Source organism: Musca vetustissima, unplaced genomic scaffold, assembly GCF_032173495.1.
Source record: "Musca vetustissima isolate MV318-11 ecotype Yass unplaced genomic scaffold, APGP_CSIRO_Mvet_v1 utg15158, whole genome shotgun sequence".
NCBI classification, from domain to species: Eukaryota; Metazoa; Arthropoda; class Insecta; order Diptera; family Muscidae; genus Musca; species Musca vetustissima.
The window spans coordinates 380,593-396,453 of NW_026887821.1; the positions used below are offsets into that span (position 1 = coordinate 380,593).

Sequence of the window (15,861 nt, forward strand, 5' to 3'; positions counted from 1 at the left end):
AGAGGGAGGCTAGGCATTGTAAATTTTCTGTCATAAGGTTTATTATCCTCTAAGAAAAATCGACTCAGAAAGTGATTATATACATATTCTCAAAAGGAACCATGTGTCCATCTCGTTTCCTTTGGCCTGTTACAAACATATGTACAAAGACATTGTACACTGTACCGCAGTGTGGAGACGGGTATAATTAAATTGTTTGCGAAGAAGTTGTATACCCAGAAAAAAAATTTGGATTGCGGAATTTCAACTACATTCCAGGGAAAATGAGCCTAGAATCGTGGACAAAATACCTATAAAGAGGAGGGATATTGGATTATATGAAAACATAAACCTTTATTTATTAAACAAAAACTTAAAAAAAAAATTAACAGGAACCGGAATGCCAATTCACATCCATATTATATGTGGTATACCTCAAAACATGGATATATTATATATTGACTGTATGCGTGGTTATCAGGGCTGCGGTGTCATTAAAGATTGGTGGGGTCGGCCACAATTATGACCCGAACATCACGGAATGACTGTTTTGATAAAATGACTGTTTGTGTGAAAAATTACAAAATATAAAATAACAAAAAATATATATTCACTCCTGAAGGATATATACCACAAAAGTTTATAGTATATCCTAGAGGAGTGGTTGACCTCCAAATGGATACCAATTATATGGATATGAAGGCGAATATGTTGCGCGGATCGCTATGAAATCTCACACGAGGTCTCGGTTATGGTCAATGACGACACCAACAAATGTCGGTGATGATCAGATGATACTTACGATATGGAATGGACAAAAAGTTTTTTCTGTGTGTTTTTTCTAGAGGCGCTATTGTAAGCCGAACATTAAAAAATTTTACACGGGGAAAGGATCTGACCAACCATTTATTCAGGGTCAGATTAACCAAAACTTTTGTGTTCCGGAATAACATGATTCCGAAAATATGCCGGGATATGAAAGTGGAGCTGTTGACCTCTAATAGATTAAAAGGGTGAAAATATGGCAAAGTGTAGCCCAATCTCAGAATATAAAACTGAAGAAAATTAGAGATCGGTGGTAGTTGTGTAGGATATCATATGGCTGACCCGTTCGATAATACTGCTCCGTTCACTGGTTTTTTAGTTCGGAACGGATTTTTAAAGAAAAACAATATCAGTCAAACGACCACCACGGGTACGTCTATCGAGCTTTTTACCTTCTACGAAATTTAGTAAAACCAAATCGTAAAGTGTCATCGATAACGTCACGAATTATATCTTCAGGTCCTGAATCGAAGTTCAGCTGTTATATATCAAGTTACCTCAAATTAGGAAATCGGTCTGTTGTTAGCATCTCTTCAAGTGGTAAAACTTTCCGGACTTTTTTTTAGTAAAAGTGAGGCTCTTTGCTTCGACTTGTTAAAAGTAATCATTGTCCAGACCAATATCTTCCAACCCCAGCCATAAAAATCATTAATCACATTTCGATAACACAATTCTTTCACCGTAACCGTTGAACCCATCTTATCTTCGCACCACCTAGTTGCATGTTGATGAAGAAGTTTATCGACAATAACTCTAAGAGTTTTTGGGACTTAGATGCGTAATTTAACTTGTTGCCGTAGCCTCTGTTATGGAAATAGGTCTAATCATTTAAAATGATTTTCTTATGGAATTCCACTTCAGTTCACCATCAGCATAAGACTAATGGGCAAAAATGTGCATCATCGAAATATTGGTTTCAGATCCCATGTTTGGTTGGACCACATCCGTTTCAGACAACTTGGAGTCGATTTACAATGGCCGGCTGTTGTAAACGATAACTATCGAAGGAAGTAACCGACTTCAAGCCAACTTTTGCACATTGTAATATTTCTTCCAAGCTTAGCTCAAGTTCGAAGATCGAAATATCGGACCACTCCTTCTGATATCACCCCCACAAAATGTTCAAAATTGTGATAACAAATAATTGCATAATATCATGTGAACGGACTATCCGATTTGAACCAAACTTTGCACAACCTATTATCTTTATCAAGCCTACATCAAGTCAGAAAACAATATTAACCAATCCAATATTAGGCGAATGGAATGTCCGATCTAAACCAAACTTTGCACAACATATTATCTTTAAACCAAACTTTGTACAACAAAGGGTCATCAACATTTAATCCGAAACCTCTTTGAAATAATCATAGACCTTATATAAAGCGAATAATAAAACCTATGTGTAGTTCTGAAGGCTTCCGCAAACCATAGGCTGAGGGTATATATCTGTTTCCAAAAGAAGATAATTTCATTAGTAATCGGCATTTATTCGAATTTTACCGGTTCATTCTTCTTAATTTATGGTATGATTAAATAAATGATTTTCTATACAATTTAACTAAAAATTTTTAATTTATTTTGGAAATAAAATTCTCTAAAGGTCATATTTATTCAGTTTTTGTTAATTTTGCTAGACAATGATACGTTTTTTGTTGTTTGTTTGTGTGTGTTGTCGTTCGTTATATATATTTGTAACAAAAGATAGATGTGCCAATTTGATAAATCAAGAAAGACACAAAGGAAAGTGAAAGCAAAGATCAAAGCAACCATCATCGGTGTAACTGCTGCCAACATCGCAAATTTATGCAGCAGATTTTTTTTCTATTGCAGCAGCAGCAGCAGCAGCTAATTATCTCATCTATTTCTCCGGTGTAAAGAGAGATAGACAGACATTTACGCAAAACGGACAAACAAACACACACACATAGACATACACAAGCAAATAATCCTTATATTGAATTATAGTATTTGTGATGGCTGCTTGTTAAATACTCATCCAAAAAGGACTAGACAATGGGTTGGGGAAAAAACTAAGGATAATGGATTAGGAATTGATAAAGAATGTCATAAATTTATATTTAAAAAATTTATGGTAGAATTTAATATATTTATTATTTCAATTTCTATGACAGTTAATTTATTTGGTGTAATGGGGAAAACATAAAATATTGTTGAGGAGTAACAGGAGGAAAAAATCTAAGTATGCGATGTTATCAGCGCTACGGCGTGATTGAATGCTTATTGTAATAATTTAGAAAACATACTATTATTGTTATCCTTGTAAACATAAAAATCTACATAGTATTACAAATTGACCTAATTTTCGAAAATTTAGGCGCCCAATAGGCACCAGGATGGCACCAATTTTAGAACAATGTCATAATTATTAACATATTTTAATTGCGGTCAACGCCTTCTTAACAAGGTGTGTGATTACGTGTAAAGCAAAACTCTCATGATATATTTTTTGCCTATCCTTTTTAGTTTAAATAATATATTCATAACAATTAAATTATTTCCGGTTTTTGTTATGAAATCCGGAAAATCTCCAAAACTCCTCCAATAAATTATGACATTTTGTCATGTAATGGAATTACGCCTTTGTAATTATCTGGGCATTTTGCAAAAAAAAAAAAAAACGTAATTAACTATTAAATTCAAATAGTCCTTAATTAAAGATAACACCACAAGAACTACAAATACACACACACCAATACGTGTTTTACATGTATTGGCTGACCACAAAAAAGGAACCCACAAGTAAAGGAAATACACAAACAAATATGTCTTATTGTTGTTATTATGACTAAAGGAGACTTTGAAGGTTAAACAAGAAAAACAAGAAGAAGACAGAATAACAAAAACAACAACAGCAAATAATTAATACATAGTTTCTTTGAAATGCCAAAAGTGACAAATGAAAACATTTCATCAAATATTTTGAGGGTGTGTTTTTGTTTTGGTAAATAACAACAATAATCTATAGTCACATTTTGTTAATATCTAATATATACATACATACGTATTTATATATGTGTATGAGTGTGAGCGTTGGTATGCGTTATATTCGTGTTTGCCAAATAAAGACATAATTAGTTAACAAGACGTAGGGAAGCGGAAAGAGTCCAGTTTATTTGTTCCAAATTTTAGGTGTGGGTATTATTTGAACATCGACCTTGACACATTCTATACTGTGGGTGTATGTATGCATGTGCGTTGGTAAGTTAAAATTTATATTCTCATAGGAATGCTATTTATCAAGAGAATATTTGTTAATATGTCCCTTTAGGTTTTTTTATTTGTTTTCTTTTTTGTTTCTTATCATTATTTAGTCAAGCCTTTTTCTCCAGAAATGTCCTAATGACAACATTTCCAATGTGGTTTAGTGTCATTTAGGGTCCTTTGAGAAAAAGTTGTTTGGATAATAAGTGTTAAGAAGAAGTTTAGTGTAATTGAAACTTGTTAAAATGTGGTTGGGCATTTTCCAAATTTATCCGCTATGGGGGTAAATACAGGTTTTCCCATACTGCGGATGTTTTCTGGTATTAGAAAAACAACTTTTTGAGATATTATCGGATATTTATTTTGACAATAATACCACCACGGATGGACCATATTCTTTTCATGATATGACTTTCAAAGCGCAGATTTTTTAAATAATATTTTTCAATGACTTTCGAAGCTTAGAAATTTTAAATAATATTTTTACGGACTTTTAAAGAGTAAATTTTTTCATGAATGTTTTTCAAGGACAAAGCTTCGATTTTTATTTATATTTTTAATATTTTTACAAAGACATTAGAAACGTAGATTTTTCAAAGAATATGTTTTCATGGACTTTCCATAGTATGGAGGGTATATTAATTTTGTTATTCCGTTTGTAACGCATCTAAATATTCATGTCCGTCCGTCTGCCCGTCCCTCCGTCTGTTGTAATCACGCTATCTTCTGAAGGAATTGAGATAGGGTGCTGAAATTTTGCATAGGTTTGTCTTTTGTCTGCAAGCAGGTGAAGTTCGAAGATGGGATATATCGGTCCACGTTTAGGCATAGCTCCCATATAACTCCCACTTTTTCTGGTAGCCCCCATATAACGGTACCTCTTAATTTTCAGTATTTTGGGGGTTTGATCGTATTTTTCCACCGATTTGGCTGTAAATTAGCACAAAAAATTATGAATCATTTCACCTGCGGTGGATATCGAGATAAAAAACTAGAACGCCCCCCTATGGGAGTTACCAAATGTAGTGGATCGATATTCCCCATCATCGAAGTTTGGAAGAAATAATAAGATGAGCAAAGTTTGGATGAAATCAAAATTTTCTGAAACAAATTTGGTCCAAAGAAACATGGGTCTAGAACCAATATTTCGATGAGGCTCATTTCCACCATGTCAGGAAAGTCGGTATGAGTCCACTTTTTGGTATTTTGCTTATATTTTCATTTCAAGTACCTGTCAGTATATCTATGATGGAGGGTATCCAAAGTTCGGCCCGGTCGAATTTAATGCTTTTTCACTTGTTAATATATTATTCTGTCAGTAACATCTTGCGTATTCACTTGACTACGCCGGAGTAGTCTAGTCGAACGGACCGGTAGTTGTGTAGGGTATCATACACAACTAACAACTGACCGATTTGATATTAACAGATCCTCTGTGACATAAATATTAACCTTCATTATCATGACAGCCGATCAAAAAAGTTGGTCAGATCGTCTTCTTAATGGGAATATTGTAATGTTCGGTATATAATCGAGCTACAAGAAATCAGACAATCAGTCTATTTCATCCCCCGAAATATAAATTTTCCTAGCGATCATCGCTACATTTCCTCCCACTAGTGTATTAATTGTAATACTTAACAATATACGAATACATTGACCTCGATAAGTATAACTCTCGCTTCATGTGCGTACATCCATGTAATGGGTATCAATTTAAAGGTCAACCACTCCTCTTGGATATACCAGCAACTTCTCGGGTCCCGGTATAGTCTGTAAATGTTGCATTTTTTTCACATAAAAGTCCATTTGTGACGCAATATATTGACCGATCTTTACTGCATTGTGTTTACATATTATAATGGACAAACAAACTTGTCTAGATCGACCCAGGAAATCGAGATATAATGATCGATATACTAAAATTTGGGTCTAGGACCAATATTCCGCAAAAATTATATATAAATTACATATATTTATTTTTATATTTTTTATTAAAATCCTATTAAAAATACTGCTGCTCCTAAACAATCATAAATTATAGGTAATTCGCTTAGAGGTCAAGGAGAATATGACGTTCAAAAGCAGAATATAAAATTGCGAATAGAAAAATATTACAACAACAACATAAATAAACAGCGTAATGGGTTAATTGAACTATCGTCATTAGATGTTTACACACACGTATTTACAATTGAAGGGGAATGTGGTACGGGATTGGGGTCACAAATAAAGGACATATTCTTATGTACACACTAACATGAAAACCAGCAATAAAGAAAACGCGTATTTATTTAGTTAACCATAAGGCCTGGCTGGCTATTTAGGTAGGTTGTCGCATGGTTCCATACGTTCGCATGATACTGTGACATTTTGTCTTCTTCGGGTGTTTTTTTATTATTATCTGTAGAATTTTTAGCACGTTTTATTTTGTGTTAGCATGAATGTTCCACGGCAAAGTGTAAGGGAATTTTTGAAATGTTTGCATTGGTAGTTTTTTTCTAAAATTCTAGGGGATCCTCTTGAGCCTCACTGAAAATTTTTTATTAGACAAATACATGGAAGCCAAGCCAGAAAAAGGCGCGTGTATTCTGCCGTTGTTTGTACCCTGCACCATAAGAAGTGGCGTATATTAACCCTTTCAGTGTTTTTGTCAAATATATTCGACATTTAGAATTACTCTCTTCCTTTGCATTTTTCGTTGACAATGATGTCTTGTTTTTGCTAGACAAAACAGTGTTTAAGAATAATCTGTGCCTTCATATGATTTTAAGTACAAAATTTTAGATTTTTAGCCATGACAAAAAATTTTTGTAAAAACACTGAAAGATCGGAATATTTAAATTTGTAATTTCGTTTGTGACACCTTGAAATGTTCTCTGGAGACCTCATATTCCTGATCAGAATAAAATGCCATGCCGACTTAGCCATGTCCTGTCTATTGAACTCATTATACATCTCCCAATATTTTAGATAGGGCTCTGCGGTACCACACAACATTCGGTTTCTTCGAAATTTTGGTCACATTTTTCCCATTCCCATTCGCATTTGGAAGAACATATTCCAATCAAACATTATATAACCACCATGGTATAATAATAAAAGGCAACAGCAAGTGTTGTTGTACTGAAAACGATACAACAACCACATAGAAATTTGTTGTTGTAAGTTCTACTAGTGTCAACTCATTTGACAGAAAAATTTAAACAAACAAACAAATTATCATCAAATTATTTGTATTTTGAAAATGAAATATTTTCGAATCCTCAAAATAAAAATTAGAAAATATGAATTAAAATCTATCAAATTTATATTTCTGTCGCTTCCACATCTTTCCTTTAATTGAGCCATTGCCATATATATGTGTAACACATATGAAAATTCTGGGAATAGCGAGTTATTTCTTCAAGAAAGACTTGCTTCCTCAAACTTTCCCAGCAGGCAGATTGAGTAAATTGAATACGGGAGCACATTAATAAAGAACAATTTCAAATTGTATGCGTTCCCAATTTTCCTGTTGGGTGATTTTTAGAAACATAATTTGTCACATTCATAATGACACTAGTATTACGTTGGAATCAAATCAGCTGGGATTTGCTGTTACCTTTTATAATTGAACCATGTTAAACCACATTTTAGGGTAGATCCCATATAACGATACCTCTTCCGATATTTTGGACACGTTTCAACCAAATCGAATCCTATTTGATATTTTGAATTTCCAACCCCCTTTATTCGGTATTTTTAGGATTTTTTTCAGTGTAATTGGCTTTAATTTGATATTTTGGATTCTGAACTTCCTACCAAAATAATCAATATTGATTCATATTTTGACATATCCCCCTTAATAAGGTACCGCCCCTTTTTTATTTTTTCCAGGTTTTAAAAGCCGCATTTTCCCCATTGAAGTGACTTTAAATTTACATTCCAGGTTCTTAGAGGGTTAAATACAGTTTTAGCTTATTTTCGATACCATGAAGGTTTACATTTTTCTACAGAGGAGGTTCTAATTTGACATTCCAGGTTCGCCACACTTCCAACCGAAAGAGAAATTGACTTTCAGGGTTCTAGGAAGGAGAAAAGCGTATTTGTAGAGAAAAATCAATATGAATCCATGGGTCCAAAATCAATGTAGCCCCCATTGTCAATTAAGATCCATGTTATCTACCATATAGAGCTCCCTCACACTTGTTACGTATTTTAACGGTCCAAGGAACATTACCAATCAAACTGGCTATAATTTGGCATGTTGAGTTCTGGAAGGGTTAAAAAGTGATTTGTAGAAAGTTTCCAATATAGGTCCATGTTTTGACATAGCTACGATATAAGGCCCCCACAATGCATTTGTTGTGCCTTATAGGAGGTGAAAAACATACTTAAAGGTTGCTGCAATTTAGCTTTCCGGAAAAAAGACTTTAGCGCAGAAAAATGTCAGTTAGGTCAATGTTTTCCCATAGCTCTCATATAAAGCGTACATGGTTCATGGCGTATTTTCCATTCAAAATAAGTTGAAATTGGTAATCAGGTTCTCGATTGGTGAAAATCTTCTTCGCACAAAATTCCGGGTATTTGGTGGATAAATGACGTCTTTGCAGAAGCTATAAGCACACATTTTTAAAAATTCCTCATATAAATATTCACACCAAATTTTTGGTATTTCCTGAGCGCATTTTTCTTCTAAAGTGTCTGTAATTCGACATTCTGGGTTTTTTGTCGATGAAAAACTTCTTCCTAGGAAATTGTTAACATAGGTCGATGTTTTGGTATTGCCCTCTTATAAAAGTCCCAACTTTTTTCCATATGTTAAAGGTGTTAGTTAAAATTTTCAACAAGTGTTTGTAATATGGTGTATCGTTTTCTCTGTGAATAAATAACCACCTAACAGGAATTTTCCATAACATATAAGGCTCTGACCCATTTTAGGTATTTTAAATGCCCACCTCATGGTGGAGAGTGTACACAGTTCCAACGAACGTTTTTTCTAATATTCTCGGCGATCCTCTATATTTTATTTTGTACAATTTATTTTATTAAGCAGCTACATGGAAGCCATACCACAAAAAGGCGCGCGCATTGTGTCCTGTGCTGACCTTTTTTTCTTTTCAATTCTTTTCTAATTTTTATTCCGACCAAGTCTTACGTGTTTAAGTGATTATTAATATAAGTTTAGTTATTGTCTTTTTTATTATTTTTTCTCTTGTCATTTTCAACATTTTTAATTTGAGTTTGTCATTTCATGAGGATAATAATAATGGTGGTGGTATATTCTAACGACCACCTCCTTAATAGGGCCCGGTATGGTCATTTGGGAGTCTTCAAACGGGGAAAGGAAAAACGAATTATTTGTGTGTTGAATTTTTCTTTTTTGCATACATTAAGGAGAGACAAATTGGCCAAGCCAGAAAGAGCACACAATCGTGTAAAGTTTTCGTAGCGTTTCGACGAGCAACGGCTACGTCTATCGCAGACGCAGCCATGCTAATGTACGAACAGTGAAAGAAACAGCAACAGCAACGACAACAAAAGGGAAAATTTTATGTCGAAAAGCAACTGAAAATTCTTGTCAGTTTAGCCAGAGCAATCGTCGGGTCGAGTTGGTGGTTCCTAGATATACGAAACGAAATTTGTTGTGTGTCTTGTGTTGAATAATATAACGAACGACGGATTCGATTTAAATAAAATGTTTTACATTTAAATGGTTTTTTAATTAAAAAAAAATTAATTTTCCAAAAAAAATCGGAAATAATTCGAAACGAAAGAAGTGCTAAACTCGTGTGAAAATTAATGAAAAAGTTGTGAAAAAATTCTAGTATTGAAGATCAACGAAGAAATATCATTTTGCTAAAGCAGCAGTGAAAAAAAGTCCCAAAAGAAAATCACGAAAGAAATCAAAAGAAAATAGAAATGAAAATTGTTGCCTCGCGACCATTTGTGCTGGTGTGAGTGCTTACGTCTGTCTCCCAGTGTGTGACATTGTGTGTTGTTCGGTGTGTGGTGGTGGTACATGGCGTAAATAATTTGTGAGTGAGTGTGTCAACCTGCTCTGCACTTGTCACTTTCTGTTAAGCCCCAAAACGAGAAAAAACAAACAACAACAAAAACACACAACTAGCGACGTCACTGTTATATTGTCGTCGTCTGGCCAGCCGTCGTTGCCTTAACGCATTCTGCTATGTTATTTTCTTTGGCTCAGTGAAGAGTTTTGTTTTCCATTTACGATGTTGTTGTTGTGAAAAATCTTTTTCACTCAATTTTCCTTGTTGTTGCTGCTGTTTTGATTCCAACTACTTCTTGGACTCTTTACTCCGTTCGTTGGCCGCCAATTATTTGTTGCTCTCTGTTATTTCGTATTTGCCCTTTTTTCGTAAGTGAGTCGATGTGTGCGAGTTTTGTTGTCGTACAAACGAAACAGATTTTTTTATTTGGTTTGTTTGTAGCTATTTTTATACAAAAATAAACGCAAAACGACACATCATTAACGATTAAAATGCCTACACAATTATATATTTTGACAAGATGTGTGTGTTTCTGTTATAAAAAAATCTGTGATATCACTTTTTAATTGACCTTTATTGCAATCGAGGTGGGGGTAGATAGCATTTGGATCAGTTAGGTGTTCCTAATGTTTAATGCCACACAGCTCTATTATTAGAAAAAAAGAAAAAAATAAAGGGTTGTCAAAGTAAAATTAAATCTTCCGTTTTTTGCCTTAGTGACTTCACAAATACTTTTTTTATTAATTTCTTCGCAAATTTGAAAATATTTGGTTTGTGTTTATAAAGTTATGTTCATAGCCAGACCGAAACCCACCCCCATTAGGTATTCTTTGGCATTCGGTTGGAAATCGCACCTTTGATCATTAACATACTATAAATAAATCCAAACCTTTATGTGGATGGGTATGTCAAAACATTGAACCATATCGAGCATTTTCCCCAAAAAAAAAATGTTCACTCTTTAAAAATCCGAAAATGTAAATTATAATCACTTCGGTGGGAATATGCGGCTAAAACCTTCAAATAGGGAGCGGGTCATTTATATTGGTCTCTGCGGTTTCAATACCTTATATGTATATCATTAGAAAGCTAGTAAACAAACGAGCTAAATTTATTGATGCGGACTATTATCGGCTTTGTTATCTGAATATTTGGTTCAAAAATTTAGAAAATCGGTCATTTTTTCTTTGAAATGTATTTATTTATATAAATATATATTATTTATATAATCATGATAAATAAATACATTTCTAGAAAAAAAGAACAGGATTTTGATATTTTTGAACCGGATATTCAGATAATATATATATATTTTATATGCAATATGATTTATTATCTGAATATCGGGTTCCGATTCCTCGAAATTTATTTTTTCACCTTTTTGGCATAGCAAGGATCAACAGGTGGGTTTGCCTTGACCACATTATGCTTATATAAGACAAATCTGATTCAAGAATTAATAGGCCATTTGTCCATTTTTTTTTCAAGTACATATAAGAAATCTCTGTATGGGGTCTCCGAAGAATTTTTTAATTTTCAATATTTGCATTATTCCCAGGGTAGATGTCCATATAAGCCTTCCATGGCTTGCCAGGGCCTAATATTTGGGTTCCTTAGTTAAATTTTTCTTCATCCATTTCCCAATGCACTCGTCCATACTCTTAATTTTTAGTGCGGAAAATATTGATTTGATTGAAAAAAGAAAATAAACAAATAAACACAAGCGCAGTATGTGAAAATATACAAATCTGTCGAGACGCGAATAATTAAACAAAATACTAAATAAATAAATAAACTTTAGTTTTTCGTCTAGAGAAAAAAATGAATGAAATGAAGCATTTCGTATAAATCATTCACATTTGAATTATTTGTACAAATATACAAACAGATTGTGATCGAAAGGGGTGGTCATGTTCATGAAATCAAATATTTGGATTAATTTTGAAAAAGTGTTAAGTGACATCGTAAAATTTAAAAACATATTTCAAAGTGAATCATAATTTTTAATAAAATTTTAGTCATACAACAGTGATTTACATGAAATGTATGTGATTTACAATAGCATAAAAAGTATACGAAATGAACTACTAGAGACAAAATTATGTATGTGACAAAGGTGCAAAATCGAATTGTTGCAAAGAGTAGAAGCAACAAAATTGGCCTATGTTTAATTTCAGATATCCAGAATAAACTAAACAATCGTATTTTATTTCTACGGTTTATTGTGTTACCGTAGAGTTAATGCCTTTTTCAGTCGAGCTATGTTCTAAATTGAGCGAATACTAACTATTTTTTGTAGGAAAATGAAAAAATGATTATGTGGAGGCTATACTAGAAGTGGACCCATGTCGACCAATCTCAATTAGCTAGAAAGTAAGCATGATTACTACAGACCACCAAATGGTACCCTACACAACTACCACAGAAAACTATTTTTTTTGCAAATCTGTATTCCCACCCTCTTGAACGATTAGAGCAAACAGCTCACCTTTCTTAGCCTGACATCTTTTGTGAATCATGTTTTCTCAGAGTGAACCTTTACTCCATAAATTTTAAAATTTATTTACTTATTCCCTTCTTCGAGTAAAATTTCGTGATGTTCGTTTCAAAATGTTGACTATAGAACATACAATAATAATATTGTTGGTCCATTTAATCCCCTAAATGTGAACAGATCATTACTAAAAGCAATAGGAACCTTCTTTGGACCGGATCGAACTTTCATGATGATTTCGTGACTTTGTTTAGAAATTGTAATGGATGTATGGACGGGCACACATGTTTACATCGACTCAGGTGGCTCTTGGACCAATATTTCGCGGCGTTACTCTTAGGCCACATCCTAACAACATAGTATAAAAACTTCGTACTAATGTAATGCGGGTAATACGGACCAGTGAATTTAAACCCCCCCTAAAATTCAAATTTAGGTCCATTATAGTCCCTCCCTTAACCTAGCTCAAACAGTAAACTAAAATGTGCCCTTTCCAAAGTGGTGCGATGTGTGGCTGTACTTTTGCCGGAATTTTGGCAAAGTCGGTATATATTTATACCCTAAACAACTATATTGTCAGGGTATTATAGCTTTGTGCAGCCCCTAAAGTTTGTAACGCCGCGAAATATTGGTTCTAGACCCACCTTCAAGTATACCGATCGTCGACTAGCTAATTCGATTTAGACATGTGTGTCCGTCTGTCCATTATAATTTGTAAACACGATACAGGCCACAGTTATGGACCAATCTTCACTAAAATTTGCATGTAGGATGGGTTCTGGCCAATGAAGACCCCCATTGTTTTTGGTAAAGATCGGTTAATATTTAGGGGATGAAATGGACCAACAACTTTATTTTTGTCTGATTTCTGGTCGCTCCAGAGGCCGCAATTATGGTCCAAATATCGCGAAATTTTACTTGGAGAAAGGGATCGGGTCAAAGAATAAGCATTCCTTTTTTGATAAAGATTGGTCAATATTTAGCGGGTCAAATGGACCCCGACTTTTGTGTGAAAAATTAGAAAATTTGTATTCTATGGCGTATATATTTGCCCCTGAAGCACATAGACCCGAGAAGTTGATACTATATCCAAGAGGAGTGGTTGACCTTTAAATATATACCAATTTTATTGTCGTATGTGCTCGGATATGGGAGTTACACTTAAATATTAACAGGTGCTTCCGTATTCAGATATATTTTAGTAACCCATTACCAGGCAAAAATATAGCGCTGATCGATGTGAAATTTTCCATAAGGTTCCAGGTAAGGTTCCAGGTTAATCAGATAATAATTTTGGGATGAAGTGGACCAAAAACTTAATTTTTTGTGTTTTTTCTAATCGAACATCAAAGCACAACCCATGGTGAATGGAATCTGGACATGTAATTAGAAGGACTATAGTGAATATTAGAAATATTCGGAAAATATGTCAGTGTAAGGACGTCTAATCGGGCAAGAGTGTGTAACTATCACGAAATATTACCCAGGTTCGGAATAAAAATCCGCAGAAAGTTAGATTACAGTGGTAGTTGTGTGAGGTATCATATGGTCGGCACCGTCCGACTATACTGCTCCGCTCACTGTTTTTTTCTGCGTTGATGTTTGTTGCAGTATTGCGAAGTCGACAAGTTTGCTGAAGTAGGAGTCGAAAACAATATTGTTATATTAAAAGGATTACGAAGGCAACTGTTTTAATTTAGTATTTAAGCTGATCAAGAACATGTTTTATGGGGCCTTTTGTGATAAGTTCTAAGCCGAATGTCGAAATGTCCAATACTGGGCATTTAAATTCTGAAAATTTAATAAAAATTATTTATTTCAATCTATCAGTGTGAATTCACCTACTCACAATTATCATACGCCACCAAGTATCACACAAATAAAAAAAAAATTCAAAAAACCCAACATATCAGTTGCAATGCATAATCAAAATTTATATATTTTTAGTGTTTATTAACAAATAACAAACAACTAAAAAACAAATAAAAACAATTCAAAAAATACTAATTCAAAATGATTACAATGACATCATTTGAAATGATGTAAAAAATAAATATTGCAATAACAAAAATTTTGATCATTTTGATTGGTGGTTCGATAAGCTTATTGAACCCAAATGCAATAATAACAACAACAAAAACAACGCCAACGCCTTCATCGACAACAAAACGAATAATAAACAAAAAATTTTAAATATGTATGCAAAACAAAAACAACCACAAATCTACGGCAATATTAACAACAACAAGAATCGTGAAATAGCAGCAGCCGTCGACGACGTTGCAGCAGGAACAGCTACAACAGCATCAACAAATTATTGATTCTGTTCCGTTCCGTTCGCCACTTCAAACGTTATCGTTTTCTTCAGTTATTTTTTTTTTGTTTAGTTTCGAGACATGGCGAACTTGACAGACCTTGACCAAGCATTTGATGTAAGTCTTTGGCATTAAGTATTTGTTGTGTAGTATTTGTCCTTATGGCCATGTGCTTCCCCATGCTCCCCCAGAACAAAACCCCATTTCCCATATTTACAATGTGTAAACGAATCATCTATGGCTGCACAAAACGCGCCAACGCAATAGCGAGATATGGTGGCGATGATGCTGCTGATGGTGATGTAAAATGAATTTGTCATCTAGAGAATTTTTGTTGGCTGGCAGATGGCGGGTAGCCTACGGAACCCAACAGCTTATGCACTTCGTTGAATATCTATAACTGTTTATTGGTTCAAGATCATTTATGGGTCTATTAATAATTCGTTATAATAACAACAATAATAATTATTGCTGTTGTTTTTAATATTAATTAAAGTGGGAGAAATAGGATCATAAATTTCAATTTCTCTCTGAAAATAAATTGAAATTTATTTATTTTCTATTCTGATGCAAATAGACGGCTGGAATGTAGTGATGCAGAAAAAAACCAGGCAAATAACAATTGGAATTTCTTATTGATATGGAAAGATATAAATGTTGATTGTAGAAAATAGATAATGAAATAAATTATAAAAAAAAGAAAATAATCTGAATGGTACATCTCAACTGCGGAATAAAATTTGCTGTTAGAAATTTAAAATTACTGCTGTTGGCAGACTTTATTATTTATACACGGTTGACGTACTTCTTACAAACTGGGCGACGATACTTTACAGACTGGGCACTTATTTCAAAATGTCAAACTCTATCTAGATACATCTCCTTATATACATTCTGTACTAATTCTAGATATTTCTTATTCTAGCAACTTCTAAATCTTTCTTAATGACTACTTTCGAGGTTATTCTTTTATTTAAGTAACCATTAGTTGCTTATTGTAACGTACAATGTAGGGTTCTCTAATTAA

The 15,861-nt window shown here is 33.7% G+C and overlaps 1 protein-coding gene across 35 annotated transcripts in view; it reads left to right on the forward strand.

The window, feature by feature from the left end:
* The window catches only part of LOC133335537 (calcium-activated potassium channel slowpoke), a 147,528-nt gene that overhangs the window by 15,955 nt on the left and 115,712 nt on the right, over positions 1–15,861 (forward strand). For 34 of the 35 annotated variants that reach the window (XM_061543844.1, XM_061543818.1, XM_061543815.1 and 31 more), the window contains exon 1: positions 14,862–14,951. The exons of the other annotated variant lie outside the window; for it this stretch is intronic. In XM_061543844.1, coding sequence (XP_061399828.1) covers positions 14,916–14,951 — 36 coding nt within the window. In that variant the 5' untranslated portion in view covers positions 14,862–14,915. Of the gene's footprint in view, positions 1–14,861; positions 14,952–15,861 lie in introns of those variants that run through there. 35 annotated transcript variants of the gene reach the window in all.